Raw genomic sequence first — 22612 nt, 5'->3', positions numbered from 1 at the left:
TGACTCCCCCTCCAGCTGGGTGACCGGGCATCTTCCCAATTGCCGCTGCCTTGTCCTGTATGCTGAGCTTCCATGGCTTTTGTTTTGGTAATTAAATTGTGGTGCACACAATAATCACATCAACGTGATGGAATGATTAAACGGCTTTAATTACCAAAAACTTGAGCATTACTGATATACTACTTGGCCAGGTTCCAGGTACAGGAGTAAGAGGGGGAAAGTCCGGGCATGCCAGTATTTATTGGGAAATCCAGGGAGGAGTCAAAGGAGGAGTTAGGGAAGGTCAGGGAGGTTCGGATTGGCCAGTCAATAGATCTATGCAAATGCCTTTCACCATATTACATTAACTGAACGTGTTCAATGAAGCTTGAAAGATTCAGGTTGTGGAGACATTAAAATCGGGTTTATAATTGTAGCAAGTTGAATAAACACGAAACACCTAGTTCAAAGGGAAAATGTCCCCAAAAGTTCAAGTTCATTGTCTCGAGTATATGAGCTCAGTGACTGGCTACATCAGCAAGTCAGTGAGAATGTTGCTGAGATCAAAAGCATCACAACCAGAGCTAACCAAATAGTAGTCACAGAGAGTTGTTTTAACAGTCATTCAGCAGTCTCACTGCCTGTGAGAATAAGTAGTTTCTCAACCTGGTGGTTCCAGTTCTCATACCTCTATCTTTTTCCCCTGAAAGAAAAAGCTGTAAATGCTGTGGGCAGAGTGGTAGGCATCCCCACTGATTTTGCAAGTCTTCTTTAAATCACATCAATGGGTTGGTGGGGGTTTTCAGTGATCCTCTCTGCCATTTTTATACTCCTGTAGATTGACCTCCGATCCAATGCTCGACAGCAACTATACCATATTGTGATGCAGCCGGCATTGATGCTCTTGATAGAGCTCCTATAGAAAGATGAGAGAATGGTAGCCCGTAGTCTTTCCCACCTCACCCTTCAAAGGAAGTTGCTGTTGTGACTTCTGGACAAGTGACGTGATGTGTCCAGGATTGGTCACTTCTTAAGTAGACTCTGAAGAACTTTGTGTTCTCCTCTCTCTTTGCCACTGAGCTATAATATGTAATGGAGGGTGATCATCCCTAGTCTCCTGAAGTCCATAATCATCTCCTTTTTCTTGTCCACGGTGAGACTCAGGTTGTTATTTTCACACTATTTCACAAGATCTTCCTGCCTCCTCTCCTCCATCTTCTTCTCCCCCCCTCCCCTTCATCTTCTCCCCACCTCCCCTCCCCTCCACATTCTACCCCTCTCCTCCATATTTCAACTCATCGTTGGAGCTGGATCTGGCATTGAAGTTGTGGATCAGTCGAGTGAACAGGAGAGGGCTGAACAAACAGTCCTGGGATATGTCAGTGCTTAGTGTGATAGTAAAAATACATTAATGACATTTCAACCCTGAGCTATAGATGCAGTGAGACCAGTTGAATTCCTCCAGCATCTGTGCTTTAACTCAGCATGACAATGCTTTAGCATTCTGCTTCAAACCCAGTGTAGAGCGCGTCGAAAGAACCAAAGACTTGTTGATCCAAACCAAAGCTTTTATTAACTAAAAGACTGGAGCATATCACAAGTAGGTCAACCAGTCCAGAATGACCTGGTCTGGCTAGGAGCAATCCTTTAAGACCTGCCAGTAGGTGTGGCTACACTCTCAGCCAATCACAGTCATCCTACACTACAATCTGTACATATACACATTGGTGATAGAATCTGTACTATTACATTCACCCCTTCTTTGAGAACCGACCCCAGGGTCGATGGAGGTTAGGGGCTGAACCGGTCAGGGGGCCTGACCATCCGGTGTGACCGCTGTGGCACCGGGATATGGGTTGCCGGAGTCCTGTCGCCAGCAGGCCTGTAGGGTGCCATGACTGCTTCGCTCAATTCCCCAACGGCATTGTCGACAGTCTGGCCTGAGCTGGTGGGGTGGTGCTGGTCCCTCTGTTCAAGCACATGACCTGGGGGAGAAGGAATAGGGGGAGGTTGGGTTAAAGGCACTGCTGCACCTGATCCAGCTTGGGCTAGGTCCCTTACTGAGACTGTGTCCTCCCGCCCGTCCGGGTACTCAACGTAGGCATAATGTAGGTTTGCATGGAGCAGAATCATTCGGTCAACCAAGGGGTCGTTCTTTGAGTACCAGACGTGGCGTCATAAGAGGACTGGACCAGGAACCGTGAGCCATGCTGATATGGTCGTACCAGACTCAGATTTCTTCAGGAAAGAGAAAATCCTTTCAAGGGGAGTGGCATTAGTCGTGGTGCATAGGAGGGAGCGGATGGAGTGTAGGGCACTATTGAGCACATCCTGCCAGCGAGAGGTGGGGAGACCTTTGGACTGGAGGGCAAGCATAACCGCTTTCCAGACGGTGGCATTCTCTCTTTCGACTTGCCCATTACCATGTGGGTTATAGCTGGTGGTCCTGCTTGAAGCAATACCACGCTCCAGAAGGTACTGCCGCAGATCTGCGCTCATAAACAAGGACCCCCTGTCACTGTGGATGTAACTGGGGTACCTGAAGATGGCGAAGATGCTGTGCAGGGCCTCTATAACTGAGAAGGTAGTCATGTCCATGCAGGGCACAGCGAACAGGAAGCGGGAGTACTCGTCAATGGCCGTAAGGATGTAGGTGTTACGGTTGGTCGACAGTAGGGGCCCCTCAAAATCTACGCTGAGATGCTCAAAGGGCCAGGTGGCTTTGATGACGTGGGTGTTCTCCAGACGGAAGAAGTGGGGTTTGAACTCAACGCACACCGGGCAGGCTCGGGTCATGGAGCGAATCTCCTTGACCGTGTAGGGCAGATTGCGAGCTTTGACAAAGTGCGCGAACCTAGTGACCCCTGGATGACAGAGCTCCTCGTGGAATCTCTGCAGCCTGTCCAGTTGTATGTTGGCGCAAGTCACCCTGGAGAGCGCATCTGGCAGGTCATTGAGTTTACCTGGCCGATACAGTATGTCATAATTAAAGGTGGAGAGCTCGATTCTCCACCTGGCGATTTTGTCATTCTTGATCTTACCTCACTGGGTATTAATAAACATGAAGAAGACCGCGCGTTGGTCGGTTAGCAGTGTAAAGCGCCTTCTAATGAGGAAGTGTCTCCAATGACGTACTGCTTCGACTATCGCCTGGGCTTCCTTCTCAAAAGAGGAGTGTCGGCTCTCAGGACCCTGGAGGGTTTTGGAAAAGAAGGCTACCGGCCAGCCAGCCTGGTTCAAAGTGGCTGCCAGTGCAAAGTCGGATGCATCGCTCTCTGCTTGGAACAGCATGGACTCGTCAACGGCGTGCAGCGTTGCAGCAGCGATGCCCGATTTGATGCGGTCGAAGGTCGCTCTGGCTTCGGTTGACAGGGGGAAGGAGGTGGTCTTGATGAGTGGCCGTGCCTTGTCAGCATAGTGTGGAACCCATTGGGCATAGTAAGAGAAAAAGCCGAGGCAGCATCTTAACTGCTGACAAACATGCTATCGACCCAGGTCCATCAAAGACTTCTGGAAAAAGATAACTGCACGTTGCAAGTAATACTGGACTTGGGGAGGCGTTGGAAGCTGTGGTGCAAAGCTGTGAGGCTTATACCGCTGGTTGTCTGACATCCACATGGGGAACGAGGATGCTGCCATGTTGGGATATAGCAGCGGTGTCTGGGACCAGGATGTGTGGGTTCTTCAGGCTGGCCAGGCACCCCTGGAAGTCCTGCCCAGCCAGGAATGCAGTGTGCTCAGATTTCAAAATGAAAGAGCACTATCCGAAGGATATGCCACGGACAGCTCACCACCAGCAGTGCCACGAGTGATCCAAGGGGCGGGGGTCGCCATCTTGGGGTGTGCTGTCATCAAGATGATGATCACTAACGTCACTTCCAGCTTCGGATCAGCGACCACTAATTTCACCTCTGGTCCCAGCCATGCATGAGTACTGGGGGCGGACATCTTCTGAGGCGCCAAGTCCAACATATTACCGACAGGAATGGTACATAACATAACATAACAATTACAGCACGGAAACAGGCCATTAGGCCCTTCTAGTCCGCACCGAACCAAACACTCCTTTCTAGTCCCACCTCCCTGCACAATGCCCATAACCCTCCATCTTCTTCTCATCCATATACCTGTCCAACCTTTTCTTAAATAATACAATTGACTCCGCCGCCACTATTTCTCCCGGAAGCTCATTCCACACGTCTACCACTCTCTGAGTAAAGAAGTTCCCCCTCATGTTACCTCTAAACCTCTGCCCCTTAATTCTTAACTCATGTCCTCTTGTTTTAATCTTTCCTCCTCTTAACAGAAATCCACTCTGTCTATCCCTTTCATAATCTTAAATACTTCTATCAAATCCCCTCTCAACCTTCTACGCTCCAAAGAATAAAGACCTAATCTGTCCAATCTCTCCCTATATTCTAGATGCTTAAACCCAGGTAACATTCTGGTAAACCTTCTCTGCACTCTCTCCACTCTGTTTATATCCTTCCTATAATTAGGCGACCAGAACTGCACACAGAACTCCAAATTAGGCCGCACCTACGTCTTATACAGTCTCAACATCACCTCCCAACTCCTATATTCCATGCAATGATTGATAAAGGCCAGCATACTAAAAGCCTTCTTCACCACCCTATTCACGTGAGTTTCTACCTTCAGGGAACGATGTACCGTTACTCCTAAATCTTTCTGCTCTTCTGTATTCATCAATGCTCTCCCATTTACCACATATGTCCTGTTCTGATTCTTCTTACCAAAATGAAGCACCTCACACTTATCAGCATTAAATTCCATCTGCCATTTTTCAGCCCACTTTTCTAAGCAGCCCAAATCCCTCTGCAATCCTTGAAAACCTTCTTCATTATCCACTATTCCACCTATCTTAGTATCGTCTGCATATTTACTAATCCAATTCACCACCCCATCATCTAGATCATTAATGTATATAACGAACAACAATGGGCCCAATACAGATCCTTGAGGCACACCACTGGTCACCGGCCTCTATCCTGACAGACAATTATCCACTACCACTCTCTGGCCTCTCCCTTTCAGCCAATGTTCAATCCATTTGACTATCTCAAAATTTATACCTAAAGACTGCACCTTCCTAACTAACCTTCCATGTGGTACCTTATCGAAGGCCTTACTGAAGTCCATATAGACAACATCCACTGCGCTACCCTCATCCACATTCCTAGTCACCTCTTCAAAAAATTCAATCAGATTGGTCAAACATGACCTTCCTCCCACAAATCCATGTTGAGTGCTCCTGATCAGACCCTGTCTATCCAGATGTTTATAAGTACTATCTCTAAGAATTTTCTCCATTAATTTACCTACCACAGACGTCAAACTTACAGGCCGATAGTTGCCAGGCTTCCTCCTTGAACCCTTTTTAAATAACGGAACCACATGCGCAATGCGCCAATCCTCCGGCACTATCCCCATATCTAATGACATTTGGAAAATTACCGCCAGAGCCTCTGCTATTTCCTCCTTCACTTCTCTCAATGTCCTGGGGAAGACCCCGTCTGGTCCCGGAGACTTATCCACCTTTATATTCTTCAAAAGCCCTAAAACTACTACCTTTTGTAATCTCTATATTCCCCATATTTACCCAATTTGCTTTTTTTATCTCACATCTCCCAATATCCTTCTCCTTAATGAATACCGAAGAAAAGAAACTGTTCAATATCTCCCCCATTTCTCTAGGCTCCACACATAGTTTTCCGCTCTGATTTTCTAAGGGACCAATTTTGTCTCTAGCTTTCCTTTTACCATTAACATATTTGTAGAACTCTTTTGGATTAGTTTTCACCCTGCTTGCCATAGTTTCCTCGTACCTTCTTTTAGCTTTCCTAATTCCTCTCTTAAGATTCCTTTTACATTCAATGTATCTTTCAAACATCTCCTTAACTCCATGCTTCTTATATCTAATGTACGCCTCCCTGGTGACTGAATCGGACCTGGTCTCTGTGACGCTGGATTAGAACAGGCCTCGCCAGCTGGCGCAATTGATGATGAACATTGATGTAAATGGTCGCGTCACGAGTTGTTTGTTTGACACAGGGAGCACCGAATGTTTTATCCATCTGGACTTAATAAAGCACTGTGCACTGAAAGTGTCTCCAGAAAAGTGTTGAATATCCATGGCATCCCAGAGACATGGGTACTGTCAGGTAGACTTAACGGTGCAGGGCAGGGATTTTAAAATCATGGTAATGCCCAAAGTCTGTGCATTGGATATCCTGGGTTTAGACTTCCAGTGTCAGCTGGAAAGTGTAATGATGGTCAGCACCCCCAATTACGGTGCAGAATGAGGACATTGCTTCGTGAGGCAGGGTGAACGTCATTGTGGCGAGGGTGGGTTGTACCTCCCGTGCTCGGCGTCTGCCCCGTGACGTCAGGCGCTGCCACGCGGTGGAGTCCTCGCTCTCATTGGACGAGAACTCTGAGGAAGAAGTGTTTGAAATGGAGAATGGCGATTGGGCTTCACATGAGGCACCGTGTTTGACGATGGCTATTTTGGAGCGACAGACTACAGCAAAGTGGGCATTTTTAAGGCACGTCTGGCATCTGGCTTTTCTTGCCAGGCACTGGGACCTGCTGTGCTTGTTCCTCCCGCAGAAATTACACTTTGGGGTTGCATCGGGCACCATAGCGGCAGTAGTAGGGTAGAGGGAGGGCATCCTACTCATATCAGAGTGTGGGGTCCAGCCCAGAGAGTACATGTCCATACTTAAGACCGCAGCCTTCATCGTCTCTGTGATCTGGATCACATCCTCTAGGTTTTCTCCCCCATGCTCTCACAGGCGCTGCCTCACCTCATTCGATAAACCCCAGCCACATAGGCATCCGAATAAGATCGTCTGTGGGCTCCGCAGCAGTTCTGACTGTGCAGGCACAATCCCTGCCCATTGCCCTTAGTGCCTGAATATAAGCTCTACAGGACTCACCGGGCTGTTGCCTCCTTTTAGCAAGTTTGTACCGAGCATAGACCCTGTTCACTGGTCCCTCGTAGACCCCTTTCAGCACCTTCATGGCTGCGGAGTAAGTGGTCACATCCTGGACACTCTGGTAGACTCTTGGGGACACCATAGTCATCAATATTAGTAGTCGACAGCTGTCCTCTATCACGGCAGGGTCAGAGAGCTATAAGTATGTTTTAAAGCATCTCACCCAGTGCTTAAAGTCATTTGAGGCTGTAGCTGACTGTGGGTCGATGTCGAGGCATTCCAGCCGAAGCATAAGCTCCATCCCTTCAAAACTTTTTAGTTAATAAAATTGTAGAGCGCATCGAAAGAACCAAAGACTTGTTGATCCAAACCAAGGCTTTTATTAACTAAAAGACTGGAGCATATCACAAGTAGGTCGACCTGTCCTGAATGACCTGGTCTGGCTAGGAGCAATCCTTTAAGACCAGCCAGTAGGTGTGGCTACACTCTCAGTCAATCACAGTCATCCTACACGACCATCTGTACATATACACATTGGTGATAGAATCTGTACTATCACAACCAGACAGAATGCAGTCTTTCCATTTGGAAGTCCAGAATCCAGTTATGGAGAGGGGTGTTGGATCCTAACAAGGACAGCTTCTCCACCAGCACTAGGATAGGATGCCAACATTTTCTATACCTTGAAGAAGGGCTCAAGTCCAAAACGCTGGTTCTGTGTTTTTATCTTTGCTCTATAAAGGACACTGTTTGACCTGGTGACTTTCTCCAGTATCGTGATTTACTTATTGAAAACCCAACAAGTTCACAAATCTGATAATGATATTGCCAATGTTATTAATAATTAAATAAATCTGAGATTTATTGCTGTGGTGGAAAATGAACTTGTGTTTTTAAATGATTAGTTCAGGTCTTTGGCAAGCATCCCACTATGCTAATCGTCACCTGATAATGGTGCTTTCATAATCGAACAGGAATTCCAGTTCAGTTAAATTGAAATGAAATTTAATTTACTTTGTCCTTTTACCATACTTCCAAACCAACATTCCAAAGACTTTTACTTACACTAAAATCCCTTTGAAATATAATCATTATTGTGTATTAACAGGGTACCAGTTAGAGCAAAAAAAAATTGAAAAACAATATACCACAATTTAAATATTGCTGGTTAATAAATAATTATTGACATGCAGAACATCCCCAAAATTATTGAATTAGGATTAATATTTTTAATGTTCTCTTGTAAACTCAGGACATGTATAAATCACGCTTGTCAATCAAGAATATGCTAATAGAGCAAACAACTGCACCTGAAAAACCAGAATGCAATACTAATACTATCTGTGACCCAGGGTCATGGAATCGAATGCAATGTTTTAAATATACAATTTTAAAGTTAATTGCTTAACAGCAAGTTTATTGCAGGTCCAATTATAGGTTGATTTGTAAATATGGTTGGCTGTTAAACAGTTTGCTGAGAAGAGAAAACAAGCAAAAAAATCACATGTACGTAGAGTGTTGGGGGATATCTGTACATTTTAAAGCAGTTTGTGATGTTATTTCCTTGTTATATTGATAGAAAATGAAAAATATTCATAAAGAGAAAACAAGCAAATATTAATAATGCATGATCAGTAAGGTATACTTACTCTGTTGTGAAACTTGGGACTTCTGTATGATTTCTGAGATAGATTAAAGATCGTATAATGATCCAGGTGCCGTGAATCCAAGAATGATCGGACATCCTCAATCTGATTCTTGAAACTCAATTCAACTCCTTCAGCAGGATAAGGTATCACTGTGAGAAAGAAATGATGTCAGAATATTAATCTCCTTAACATATTTAATTGAAGCAGTATTTCTCTTTCACACATTTAAAATGTAATGTTTTAATTTTCAATTCATCATTGAAACACAAAGTTTCAAAAAGCTAGCTTCAACAATCCTACTTTTGCACTAATCCTGCTCCATCTAACTTTAGTTAACCTACATTCACAGATAATTATTACAGACAATTCCAAGAAGACAAAGTTACTTGATGTGGATTATTTTTGTTTTCTTAAATCACTTTAGGAGTATCTAAAGTCCAATATACTAGGGTACATTATCCATGAACATGCTGTTACAACTGTGACCAACAGCGAAGATGCGCTTTCAGCAATAAAGGCCAGATAACGCAAGTACTCCTCTGGGAAATGGCACAGCATATCAAATTGACAAAGTTATTATATAGCCTTGCCACTTTGAGCGACTATCAAATAAGCCATTCTAAATTCTATTGAATTACCCAGAAAGCCGCACAGGCCAGAAGATCAGTTACAGAACTCCACACAACTTTATTTTAACCCATGGACTTACATGGACTAAAGGGTCAGTGTAGTCAGAAATTTTTTTTTTTAACATTTCTCCACTCATTGCCAAGCACAAATTTTATAAATATTCAAGAACTCTGAATTAACTACACCAAATATTCTAAATGGAGGCCAAACAACATACCCTCTCCTCCCAGGGTGGGGGGCCTGGGCCATTTAAAAAGAGGGGGCGGAGGGGAAGGCACAGACTGAAATTTATATATTCTATTCAGTCAGTGGGAGAGAGAGATATGGAGAAACCAATGAAAAGTGACTGCTTCGCAGGGAAGGATCCCATAAATTTTGAGTAGAGTCTTAAGGGGGCCATAACCCAAAAAGTTTCAGAATGGATGAACTACATCCAAACTAGCAAGAAAAATAATTATTGATAACTTGCCCAAATCACTCCATATTTCTTTGAACAAGAAATGTGCTTAGATTTTTTAAAAAACATACAGTCCTAAAGGTTTTCAAAATTTACAGGATGCCAGCCTTACCCACAGAGAATAGTTAATCAAGAAGAAATGTCATGAATACAAAAATCTTCAAGGTATCTATATTTCAACAGGATCAATGTTAAAAATATTTGGATTAAACATCTTAAATACAGAAATGAAAGGAATGAATGATTTACTGTACCTATTATCCTTGATGTAATATACGAAATATTAAGTTCTCCCTTGGCATAACTATAACAAAACAAATTCAGTCACTTAATGGAAGTTCTGAAAACCCTTTTCCTATAGCTTGTATACTCATTTAATTAATGAATAAGAATGTGTTAGCAATAAGGAAAAGACTGACAACCAGATTCAAGCATTCAGTATCAACAGCAATGGAACCAGTTCTGTTAAACAGTAAAATAATGGAACATTGCAAAAGTGTTTTTAAAGTGTTCCTGATGGATTTTTTTCTGTTGGTATTGTTGTAATATAACAGTGAATCCAAGTAAACATAAATATAATGCATATCAACTCCATAGTAAAGTGATATTGAGGTCAAAAAGCAAAGAATGACAATTAAATCAAAAATAATGCTAATTTCAATGAATGTGCTGGAACTGAAATAGGTTCAGAACAGGCAGAATGTGAAAGGTGCAACTCAGTCAATAAAAGAAATAGCATACAGTGTCTTAATCTGCAGAAGAGATGGGTTAGTAATAACTGAAACTAAAATGTAATTTGTAAAGGAATAGTTAAAATACCAAAAGAAACTGGGAGATAGCATGAAGGGTCAAAGACCCTTTATAGCCCAGGGAGCAAGAGGAATCATCTGCTGTCAACAGAAGGAAAAGCTATTCCCTCAGCTCTCACTCAGAGGGCAAGCTTCCAAGGTTTTGAGGAAAGGACTGCAGCCATTTTTGTTGTTGTCATGTATTGGCTGCTTTGTGCTATATGGTACCAAGTTAATAAATATTTGCAACCAATACACCAATATCCCTAGTGGTTTGTTGTGGACATTAATAAGTTTCATGCATTGAGTTAAATTAAAAACAATTCTTAGAATCAGAATCAGGTTTATTGTCATGACCATGTCACAAAATGTGTTGTTTTGCAGCAGCAGTATTGCAGATTACAAAATTACAATAAATTACAGTTCCATAAATGCAATATTTATGCAAATAATTAGTGCAAAAAAGATTTTAAAAAAGTAGTGTCCACAAATTCATTGTCCTTTCAGAAATCTGATAGCAGAGGGGAAGAGGCTGTTTCTGAATTGTTGGGTGTGGGTCATCAGGCTTCTGTACCTCCTTCCTGATGGTAGCTGTGAGAAAAGAGCATGGCCTGGGTGGTGAGGGTCCTTGATGATCGAGACTGCTTCCTTGAGACACCACCTCTTGAAGATGTCATTAATGGAGGGAAGCCCAATGCCCATGATGGAATTGGCCAAGTTCATAACTCTCTATAGCCTTTTCCTATCCTATGCTTGGCACCTCCATACCAGACAGTGATGCAACCAGTCAGAATGCTCTCCACAGTACACCAGCAGAAATTTTCAACTCTTTAATGACGTACAAAATCTCCTCAAACTTCTATACTTTGAAATAATGGTCCTAAGATAGATCTTCAAACATGTTTACACCCAGAAATTTGAAGTTCTTTACCTTTACAATTCTTAACCTGACAACCCCTTCTTCCAATGGACAGCATAAAGCAAAACAGGGACAAGCAATTTGTATGAACAGCAACCTGAACCTTTCCTTCTTCCTGTTTAAAAAGATCTTCCAAATCTCCCATCATAAAACATGATCAGAGTTAAACAGAATTGACTCTGCCTCAACAGTACGTTTCATATTCAATCTCTGAATACTTTTTTCTAATTGTGGGAAGATTTATTTTACCACCAAAGCCAAGTCAAAAGTATCACAATCATTTTGAATGCACAATTGTTCTTCCCCACTGTAAGCAACTCAAATAAGTGATGATGTGGGTCGAGCTGGGTCTCTTGAGATTCCTGGACTTTTATATGAATCTGCAGTCAGATGAATCTACCAGAATACTCAAAGTAGTTTATACAATTCAAATTGGATTTTCCCCTCACTCTGTTCCAACTTTCTCAATAATTGGAGATGTGACATTGGTCAGAAGATACTAATTCTGTCAGCTACTATAAAATAACCAAGAATACCTGGGCTGGTTATCCCTTCAAATTGCCAAGTTGCTTGGCAGTAATCATTGTATTGTAGCGGTGGCTACACCGCTAACTGAAGGATCGCACAACCAGACGGGTTGAGTTCAGTGAGCAAAACTGATCTATCGCAGGCTGCCTGGCTGGTCTTATACTCCTAGCCCGGACCTGGCTGAGAACTGCCAAGGATGTCACGTGGGTCACCAAGTGCGGCCTTCTGAACCCGGTGCCGAGGTCGGGAGGAAACCCCCGACACTGCCTGGCCGGCTGCCCCGCTGTGTGCGTGACAAGTGGGGCCGGTTCGCCTGCCTAATGGCATACTGCCACACAGCACCCCCCCCAAGAATGTCCCTTTTTGCCGGGCAGCCTTGCTTCTTGGGTTGGGCCACAACTACTGGCTTGGTGAGGTCGAGGTGGGCTGGCTTTAACCTGTCCACCGTAAAAAGTTCCCTCTTACCCCCGATGACCAGTGTGAAAGTGGATCCTGAACGCTAAATTACTTTGTACGGCCCTTCGTATGGTCTTTGTTGAGGTGCTGTGGACGGGCCCCGCCTGATAAAAATGTACTCTGTAGAGTACAGCTCGCTGGGGACGTAAGAGGCCCATGTGCTGTGTCTGGGTGGCAGTGGGGGTGTGAAGGAGTCTAACTGGGCCCGGAGGCGAGGAAGTAGACCATGCGGTGACTGCTGGGGGATGATGAACTCATCGGGTAGGGCTAGTGGTGCACCGTAGACCAGCTCAGCTGATGATGCCTGTAGGTCTTCTTTGGGTGTTGAGCGGATGCCTGGAGCACCCAAAGCAGCTCGTCCACCCAGTCAGAGCTGGTGAGGCGGGCCATAAGTGCTGACTTAAGGTGGCGGTGCAATTGCTCGACTAGCCCATTAGCCTCTGGGTGATAGGCCGTGGTGTGAAGTAATCAATCCCCAACCTGTTGGCGATCTGTGTCCAGAGCGTAGAGGTGAACTGGGCACCTCAATCACTGGTGAGGTAGTCAGGATGCCAAACCAGACAACCCAACTGTTCAAAAGTGCTCAGGAGCAGGAGGCCGTGGAGGCATCTGGCATCGGGATCGCCTCGGGCCAATGAGTGGTGCGGTCTGCCACTGTGAAAAGGTAACGGTTACCTTGGGAAACGGGCAAGGGTCCGACGATGTCAACTTGGAGTTCTCTAATTCCAAAAGTCTGCCTGGGCTTCACAGATGGCACCGTGATAATCTTGCCTGAGTTTTTTTTAACCCCCTCCCCCCACCCCAAGAGCAGACTTTTGGAATTAGAGAACTCCAAGTTTCAAGCCCCTTTCACACTTGCATCCCACTAAATTGGCTATTCAGTGTCCTGGGATAGGAATGGGGTTTGACTTTTCATACTGGGACACTGAGTATGTCTTTAGCCGCAAGGGGGGAGATTATGTGGCTTTACACTGCCGTGTTCAGGCCACCTGAAAGGGCCTTTATTTTCTAATATTTACCTAGACATTATGGGCAAATTAACCAAGACTGGGACACTGAACACTTTTACACTTGCAATGAGCTATCCCTGGGGTTAAGACTGTTCTATCTTCTACCGATAATGTCATGACTCATTGAGTGATGGTGGACCTGCCCTAAATCTTGATCAGTGTACTATGATCTTATATTTGAACAAAATTAATCATGCCTAATTATAACATAATTAAGTTTTATGTACAGCACAGAATGAGCCCTTCAGCCCAACAACAATGGGCTGAAGGGCTCATTCTGTGCTGTACATAAAACTTAATTATGTGGAAAAGTGGAAAAGTGCTAGCAATAAATAGCAATAGCGGACAATTTTTAAACAGGGTGGAAAAGTTGGTAGCGCTATAATCACTTAATTTATATAGCGTGCGAAAGTTTGTAGCATGATAGCGCATAATTTATATTGTACGTGAAAGTTGGTAGCTCTATCACATATAATTTATAAATACCATGGGAAAAAGCAATGGTGGATCTGCCCTCCCAGAATTCCATGCAGTAGAGAAAGGGCTGTACACCCAACTGCATAGACAGAGCATTCATGGAGGGGTTTCTCTGCCGCACAGCATTCTGGGAAGTCAGGATCGCCATCTCTCTCTCTCTCTCTCTCTCTCTCTCTCTCTCTCTCTCTCTCTCTCTCTCTCTCTCTCTCTCTCTCTCTCTCTCTCTCGAGATTACATCATCTGATGTCAGTGTTGAGCTGATTTTGCTTTCACACTAGGCGCTTTAAATGCCAATTGCCGGTTTATTCCTGGGATCACTCGCAAGTGTGAAAAGGGCTATAGATGACGGCTTCTGCTAGTTGGGCCAGGCATCCACTCCATTCCAACCTAGTAAATTGTTTAACCAGATTTTGCTCTTATCTCCTTCCCTAGTTTATGCCACCCACCCACCCACACAATTTTACCACAATGCACTAAATCCCAGACACACACCAAGTATGATGCATTACATTGCCAGTAATTCCACAGCAAAATTAAAGCTGTGAAAGCCACAAAGTATCACAATGTTTAAAAGATGCAAAGTAACTGAAATATGGCTCGAGACCCTCAATGGGTTAGAAAGCTCTTGCAAAAAGAGGAAAGAATAATGGCTTGGTTAATTTGCCCATAATGTCTAGGTAAATATTAGAAACTAAAGGGCCTTTCAGGTGGCCTGAACACCGCAGCGTAAAGCCACATAATCTCCCCCCTTGCGACTAAAGACATTCTCAAATGAATGAGTAGAAGTGCTTCCGAGACACCGACACCAACCCTCCTCTGGGAGGGATAATCAGTGGAGCAATGCACTCCACAGACACACCCTCATGTTAGCAGCTGCCTGGGGGGGTGGGGGGGGGGGGAACTGATGACTCCATTAGCTGGCGATTCAATACCCCCCTGCCCGACAGACCCTGGTCCACTGCGGAGGGGAGGTCGGTGGGGGCCATTGGGGCAGGGGACATCCAGTGTAGACTGTCACAGCCTGGCTGGCCACTGCTGTACCAGGACCACTCTGAGCTTGAAATGCGGCATAGCAATGGCGGTCTTCCCTACCCATAATCCCCCATGTAGGTAAAATCTGTGTGGGGGAATTATGGGTAGGGAAGACTGCCATTGCTATGCCACATATTTATGACAGGTGACGCTACTGCACCAGTCGCCCCGCCTCCATCAGATCCGGAGGCTCTACGAAGGACCTCTGGATACGAATAGGCCCTTTCAGGTGCGCCAGGCAATGCTGCAAGCAGCCTTTTATGGCTGCCACCTGAAAGGTGATCTCTTGCCACCACCCTCAAGGCAGAGGGTCCACCTGAAAGGGCCTTAAAAGGAGTTGACAATGTAGAGAGAACAGATTATAGGGAATATTAATGTCGAATGAGATTGCTCCACAAGACGTGATAGACTTGATGGGCTAAATGGCCTTTGTCATAAGGAAATAACACTCAATGGAGATTCAGATGAAACATCATGCCAAGCATCGCCACTTTTTGTTTGAAGTGAAAACCACTGCCCATCAAGACTGATGTTGCCTCCTTTGCTCAATCAATAGAAGTGGCAGAGATATTATGCCTTGAGTAGGTTTCGTCATCATTACACATCTTCACACCCAATCACCTGAAAGGATTCTATTCCTTTCTCTCAATTCCTGTGTCTCTGTCATATCCGTTCTTAAGATGAGGTCTTCCAGTCCAGATCATCCAAAATATCTTCCTTCTTCCAAGAATGTGGCTCCCCCTTCATCAACATCAACTCAGCCCTTACCCACTTCTCCTCCATTTCCCACTCATCTGCCTTTGCCCCCTCTGCCCCCAGATGCAACAAAAACAGATTTGCCTTGTCTTCACCTACCAACCCACCTGCCTCCACATCCAACACATTATTCTTCGTAATTTTCATCACCTACAACATGATCCCACCACCAAGCATCTTCCCCTCTTCACCTTTCATAAGGTCCACTCTCTCCATTACACCCTTGTCCACTCATCCCTTGGCACCTTCCCCTGCAGCCGCAGGAATTGCCACACTTGAGCCAACACTTTCTCTTCGCCACTATTTGGGACCCTACACAGCCTTTTCAAGTGAAGCAACAATTGTGTATCTGCAGGAGTCATCTACTCCATTGGGCTTTCTCTACGTCGGAGAAACTGGACACAGACTGGGAGATCGCTTCAGTGAGAATCTTTGCTCTCTCCTCATCAATAACAAGTATCTCCTGGTAGCCAACCATTTCAATTCTGCACTCCACTCCTGCGCGGACATGTCTGTCCATGGCCTCATGCACTGTCAAACCAAAACCACTCATAAATTGGAGAAGCGACATTTAATTTTCTCTCTGGGCACTCTCCAATTGGATGGTGTTAACATAGATTTCTCCAGGTTCTTCTATCTAGTCCCCCCTCTCCCACTGTTCCCCATCCCCCTGTATTCTTTCCTCCAGCTTTCCACCCCCTTCCCTCTCCAATCACAGAGCCACCCCCCCCTCCCCTTGTTTGCTGGTGTGCCCTGTCCCTTATCCACCTATTACCTCCTGCTTGTGGGACTCTGCTCCTCCGCCTATCTTACCAACCCCCCCAACTATTTTGTTCAGGTGACTGCCTATATTTTGCACATTCCTTAATGAAGAACTCAAGCCTGAAACATAGGTTACGTATCTTTATCTTTGCTACATAAAGTACACTGTTTGACATGTTGAGTTTCTCCAGCTTTGTGCTTTTACTTCAGTCATAGCGTCTGCAGGCCTTCGCATTTTACTCCTTAGTGTAGTCAGCTGATCAATTTGTTTTGTGCTTGAAAGAGATTGAAACCGATTCTGTTCCATAAGTGACCTGGTAACCTTAAAATATCATTAAAGCTAAAAACTGCAGTTTTTTTATTTTAAAAGAATCTACTTCTCAAAAATCACGAAGTAAAATTCTGAAAATCTTCAGTAAAGAAAAAGGGGGAATAAAAATTCAAGGAGAGGTTGAAAAAAAATCAAGAAATTTGAGAGCTGAAGTAACAATCGAAGTGATTTCCAAATTCCACTGGGCAAAGTGAAGCTAAACCTGAAAACTCCACAGAACTGGATTATGTGCGTTTTTTTCCTGTGAATGAGATTTATTTTGTGATTGTTTCAGATTGGCACAGTTGCACAGCAGTTAATATGGCTGTTCTCCCATCTCCTGTGGTCAGGTTTCACTCTAATCTTCAGGTGTGGTCTGGATGGAGTTTGCATGATCTCCCTGGTGGCTCTGGAATCTTGTCACAATTTAAAGATATTTTGCACGATAATTTTCTTTGGTGTGCTGGGAGTATGCACAAATCAATTGGCAGATGGATTCACAGACATCTTAAATCTATCCTGACAAACAACCCAAAGTCCCTACTTTCATCAAAGCCACCATCACACCAGTACTAGAGAAAAGTACAACAGCCGAAATGACTGCCAACCAGTGGGTTTGGCATCTACCATCATGAAGCTGGTCATGGCTCATACCAAATTCAGACTCCCAGACCATTCTGACCCACTTCAATTTGCTTATCAGCCAAACAGATCCTCAGTAGATGCAATCTCCCTGCCTGTCCACTCAACCCAAGGACACCTGGGACATCTACATTAGACCACTGTTCCCTGACTACAGCTCTGCCTTTAATACCATAATCCCCAGCAAACTCATTCCCAAACTTCAGAAGCTTGGCCTCAGCATGCCCCCCTCTGCAAATGGATCATGGACTTCCTGTTTAACAATCAGTGATGATGGGACTTCCTGTTTAACAATCAGTGATGATGGGCAACAATGTCTCCTCCATGATCATAACCAACAAAATTACCCCACGAATATGCAGCCAGTCATTTACTATACTCCCTCTACACTCACAACTGTACAACTAAATACCGTTCCTACTCCATCTTTCAATTTTCCTGTGACAGTAGTGGGCTGGGTATCAAATAATGATGAGACAGAATATAAGAAAGAGATTGCAAGTCTGGTAGCATGGTGCCAATAATACAACCTCTCTTTCAATGTCAAGAAGACAAAGATAATCACAGACTTTAGGAGAGGTAAAAGAGTCCATTTCTCTGTGCAGATTAATGGTGCTGAAGTCAAAAGAGTTGACATTTGAATAAATATTTCCAATGACCTGACTTGGGACAAACAAGTTGATGTGAAGGTCAAGACAGCACCCCATCGCCACTACTTTCTTAGAAGACCAATGAAGTTGGTCATGTCCCCCTTATCCCTCAACAACTTGAGCATGCTGGGTGCAACACAGCGTAGTGTGAGAGTTGCTCCATTCACAATTGGAAGAAACCCCCTTCTCCTACTGCTGAGGAAAGGCAGCCAACATAATGAAGGCTCCCACACTCCAGTCACAGAGCCTTCTCCCATTAGAGAGATGGCTTAAGAATGAGAAAGCAAATACACACGAACAGGCTTAAGGATGGTTTCTTCCCTGCAGCCATCAGGCTTCTGAATGAAGCCATAACAGTGCCACAATGCTGACCTTGCTCGGTGGTAATTGAGCCTCCTTTTCATTGTAATCCTCTAGTCAGCAAATTATCCGCTTAACACAGCTGTGTGATGAATGATAGAGATAACCTGATAATCTGCTCACAGAAGAACCTTTCGCATTGTAACAATAAATTGCATAACATTTTAATTATGGCCACAAATGAAGCAGTAGGATGAAGAATTGCCTCCCTGGTGTCAGGGTCAAGGATATCTCTGAGAAGTTGCAGAATATGGTGAAGGGGGAAGGGTAAGCAGCAAGAGGCCACTTCACACATTGGTACTAACAATGTAGGCAATAAAAAGGGATTATGTCCTATAAGTGAATTTAGGGAGTTAGAAAACAGAGGGTAATAATCTCTGGAGTAGACAATTCCAGAAATAGAGGACATTGGTTTCAGAGGGACCTGAGGGGCAATTTTTTTCACTCAGAGGGCAGACTGTATTTGGAACAAGCTGCCAAAGGAAGATATAGAAGTAAGTACAATTTCAATATTCAAAAGACATTTGGACAGATATAATGATAGGAAGATTTTTAGAGTGATTTGTGTCAAATGCAAGCAAATGGGGCAAGTCCAGAATGCCAACTTGGTCAGCATAGACAAGTTGGACCAAAGAGCCTGTTCCATGCTGAACACCTCTATAAATTTGTACACTGTAGCGAGCTGCACTGATCCACTAGCGAACCAGGTGATGGAGGTGCAGGTTCGCACAGGACCTGGTGGGAGGGGCCAAAAAGGATCATGGGAGTGATGCTGATAAGCTCTAGGAGAGTTCCAGTAAAGTCAGTTGGTTGGTTCAATTCACTCACAGCTTCTGTGTTTTTTTTTGTTCACTGCACAGCACACTGACCACAATACATGTATAATTTTAGTCAACGTCTGTTTAACAAATGAATGTGAATGACGAGCAAAATATCATACCCAATTATATTTTATACAGCCATCAACTTTTAAGTTAACTGTTTAATATAGTTCCATCCTTTTTTTGTGTATTTGTACTTTTATGAGATGACTTTTTAATGTGTTTTTCTATGTAAGTTTATAGGTTAAACTCAATAAAAATATTTTTTAAAGTTTTAAGATAATCTCAGGTTATTAATACTTGTGTTTTAACTCATTTGTTATCCAACAGATTAGCCAATGCCATACCCCAGAAATTTAGTGTAGCTTTTGTTGCAGAACAGGGTGCATGCATTTCTCCTCCAATACTTCCCCAATTGCTTACCTGGCCACAGACTGTATGACCTTTGTGGAGGTGTCTTTCAGGTTGTCCTTTAAGTTGCTGAAGAGTCGTCCAGCTCCTCCTTTCACCATATCAAGGAGGCCTCCCCCAAAAATTGGTTCCATATCTTGAGAAGAGGTACCTGTGAAAACACCAGATGTACCAAGCATACCTTAACAATCTAGTTCCAGCAATTCAGATAAGAGTTCAATTCACTAAAAGAAAACTAAAGAATCTCTCTATATTCAAGTATTTTTAAGTTGCAATTCCTCGGGGCCAAGTATTGTTAAAACTAAATAAACAAACTACATGCTGTATCAAAAGTTATTCAAAAAAAACCCACAACCAAATGAGGAATAAAAAGGAATGCAATTAGTCCAGATGCAAAGAAAGGGAAACATCATAGACACACTGAAAATGCTGAAATAACAATGAAAATATATTCTACATATAAAAAATTGTAATTTAGGGCTCTTCGCCAACAGGAACTAAAGAGTTAGTTTCTGTACTTTTTAAAAATACATCATAATTATTAAAGCAATTAACAGTTTTTTATTCTTAAACTGCTATATCCATCAAAATGATGACCAAACATATTTATTTTTAAATTAAGAAATATACAAATCTCAAGACGAGTTATCACACCAGTGGAATTAATAATATCCCACTTTAAACAATGGATTTCCTTCAAAACCAAATCCATAACAAAAAATATTGCAATAACCTGGAGTAACATATTATTTTCAAATGGAAATGATATATTTACCAGTTTATACATTATTGGATTTTTTTTTAAATAATTAGCTGCTCATTGCAAATTGCAAGAAAGTTATTTCAGAGACAGACGGCCAGCTACACCTGTTTTAACAATATGAAAGATCAGTAATGTTTAATCATACATACCCAGCTTTTGGCTACAATTTGTAAATTCCACATTATCATCAGAAAAAAAAACTTTATATACTGGTAACTTTTTTTTAAAAAAAGTCACTAGTCCTCTTTTGGCAGTATAGTCATCCATCATTTAAAGTCCACAATACGTTCCATGAAATTGGGCATTATGCGACGTGGACCTTGTGTGAACACCATATTATATACTTAGCAAAGTTATATGGGATATTGTAATGTACCTGTATTGACTAAATAGCCAAGATACTGTACACATACAGCACCATATTTCAGCTAATATATCTGGCAAGGTAATATGGGTTAAGTAGATTAATACTGTACAATACTGTATACATAACAATATTGTAAATATACACTACTGAAATATGTAATCTGTACTTATCACAATTGCTCTAATTGCAGGGCTATCGAGGTGTTTGGTGAGTCTGGAGGCTTTACTGGTACAGTTCTGTACAAGATACTGAACTTACACTAAATTAAAATTTTTATTTCACTTTTTAAACTTTTATGTAAACACTTTCTTAGCCTATAATCACACACAGTTTAACAAAGAGAATCAGGATCATACACATCACTGTTCTCAACTTCTTCATAGAGGGATTGGCTTTTGTGTTTGGTCCTCAATCCACGTCATTAGTAATTCTCCATATCTGATATAGGTCCCTCTCACATTTTCATTAGCCTTGTAGTTTTCAATGGAGCCAACCCTTTCACAGCTTGGAGAATTTTTTCTTTGTTTTTGAGGATCGTCGTGATCGTCGAGTGCGACATGCCTAAATTGCAAGCAATAGCATTCAATGATTTTTCCACCTTTGTGTTGTTTATAACTTATTGTTTCACTTCCAAATCCATACTCCTCTTTTGCCTCTTGCTGCTATTATCATTGGGTTTTGCTTTGTTTGGGAGCAATGATGCACTTCAGAGTAATATTTTCAAAAAATCAAACAGAGAGACAACACAAGAACACTCGAGAGATGTGTGATACACAAGATTGGATGCTGCTGCCTTCGAGTCGAAGCATACACTGTTATACGGTAAGCTTTTTATTTGTCAGTAGGGAAAGTTCACATTAAAATAATGAGAGAAAGTACAGTACATATATAAGGCAGTAATATAGGCTTTTATTATGACTATCAAATGTGTATTATAGGTTATATATGTACTGTACCATTATACACCTGGCATTACAATCACTTTGTACACAAGAGACACAAGATACACAAGTTGCATGCAAGAAGCTGTTGTGTTCACTAAGTCCGGTTATTTCCGCTATGTCCCATTCTCCAAATGGGATTTATGAACTCTATTATAACCTAATGGGACCATGAGCATAGATGCAGTCGGGCCTTGCCCAAACGGACATTATGCAGCGCATGAATGTAATGGGAACTTCATACATTCTTCTTTCCAACTGGTTTCTACAGTAAAATATCACCAATTTCTCCATCTCAGCATGAATAATCTTTTTTTTTTCAACTGAAGAAGTTTGTAATATTACAGTATTTTAAAAAACACTTTTCTCAAAGTAACACCATTATACATTTACCACACTTAATCTTATTTATGCTCTAAAATATTAGTCTTTATTCCAAAGCTTCCTTTGAGATTTATTTTCCTCATCTAATAAACCTCATCAATTTTTTTTTAAGGGAGTGAGAAGAATCATACCACTTTCTTGCTCTTACCCAAACATGAAAAGCAAACACTTTCAAGTTCACCTCACTGATTTTGCTATTCCTTTCCTTAATTTCAATCTATTAATTTCTGGAAGCATTCTGTTGACAGCTATCACCTTGATTAGAAGATGTGAATTTTTTCTCCTTAAGCTAATATTTACTTTTTTTTCCTGCAAACACACACTTAAAAATTGAGCACTGCAATGTATCCAAGATCAATATGCAGTCACATTCCCAAGGAACCGACAAGAAGATATCTTTTAAACTAGGGTTGGGCAACCTATGGGCCGCAACCAGTGCCCACTCCCCAGTGCAAGCTGTTTCTCAGACACCAAGGTCAGTTGGCATGAGCCCTTTAATGCAGGGAGCAGAAGCCGTTTAGCGGACAGCACCAGCTCCCCAATGTGTAACCCGTCATCCTG

At 42.8% G+C, this 22612-nt stretch overlaps 1 protein-coding gene across 4 annotated transcripts in view; it reads right to left on the bottom strand.

The window, feature by feature from the left end:
* dnajc6 (DnaJ (Hsp40) homolog, subfamily C, member 6) overlaps window positions 1–22612 on the bottom strand; it is a 134490-nt gene that overhangs the window by 69505 nt on the left and 42373 nt on the right. For all 4 annotated transcript variants that reach the window (XM_069938350.1, XM_069938347.1, XM_069938349.1 and 1 more), the window contains 3 exons: window positions 19609–19747; window positions 9929–9978; window positions 8588–8736 (listed from right to left, as the gene is read on the bottom strand). In XM_069938350.1, the coding sequence (XP_069794451.1) occupies window positions 8588–8736; window positions 9929–9978; window positions 19609–19747 (338 nt within the window). The remainder of the gene's footprint in view (window positions 1–8587; window positions 8737–9928; window positions 9979–19608; window positions 19748–22612) is intronic.

This window comes from Narcine bancroftii, chromosome 5 (genome assembly GCF_036971445.1).
Source record: "Narcine bancroftii isolate sNarBan1 chromosome 5, sNarBan1.hap1, whole genome shotgun sequence".
In the NCBI taxonomy this organism is placed as follows: Eukaryota; Metazoa; Chordata; class Chondrichthyes; order Torpediniformes; family Narcinidae; genus Narcine; species Narcine bancroftii.
Note: the sequence above shows the minus strand (reverse complement) of the source record. Positions and strands in the feature narration are given on the sequence as shown.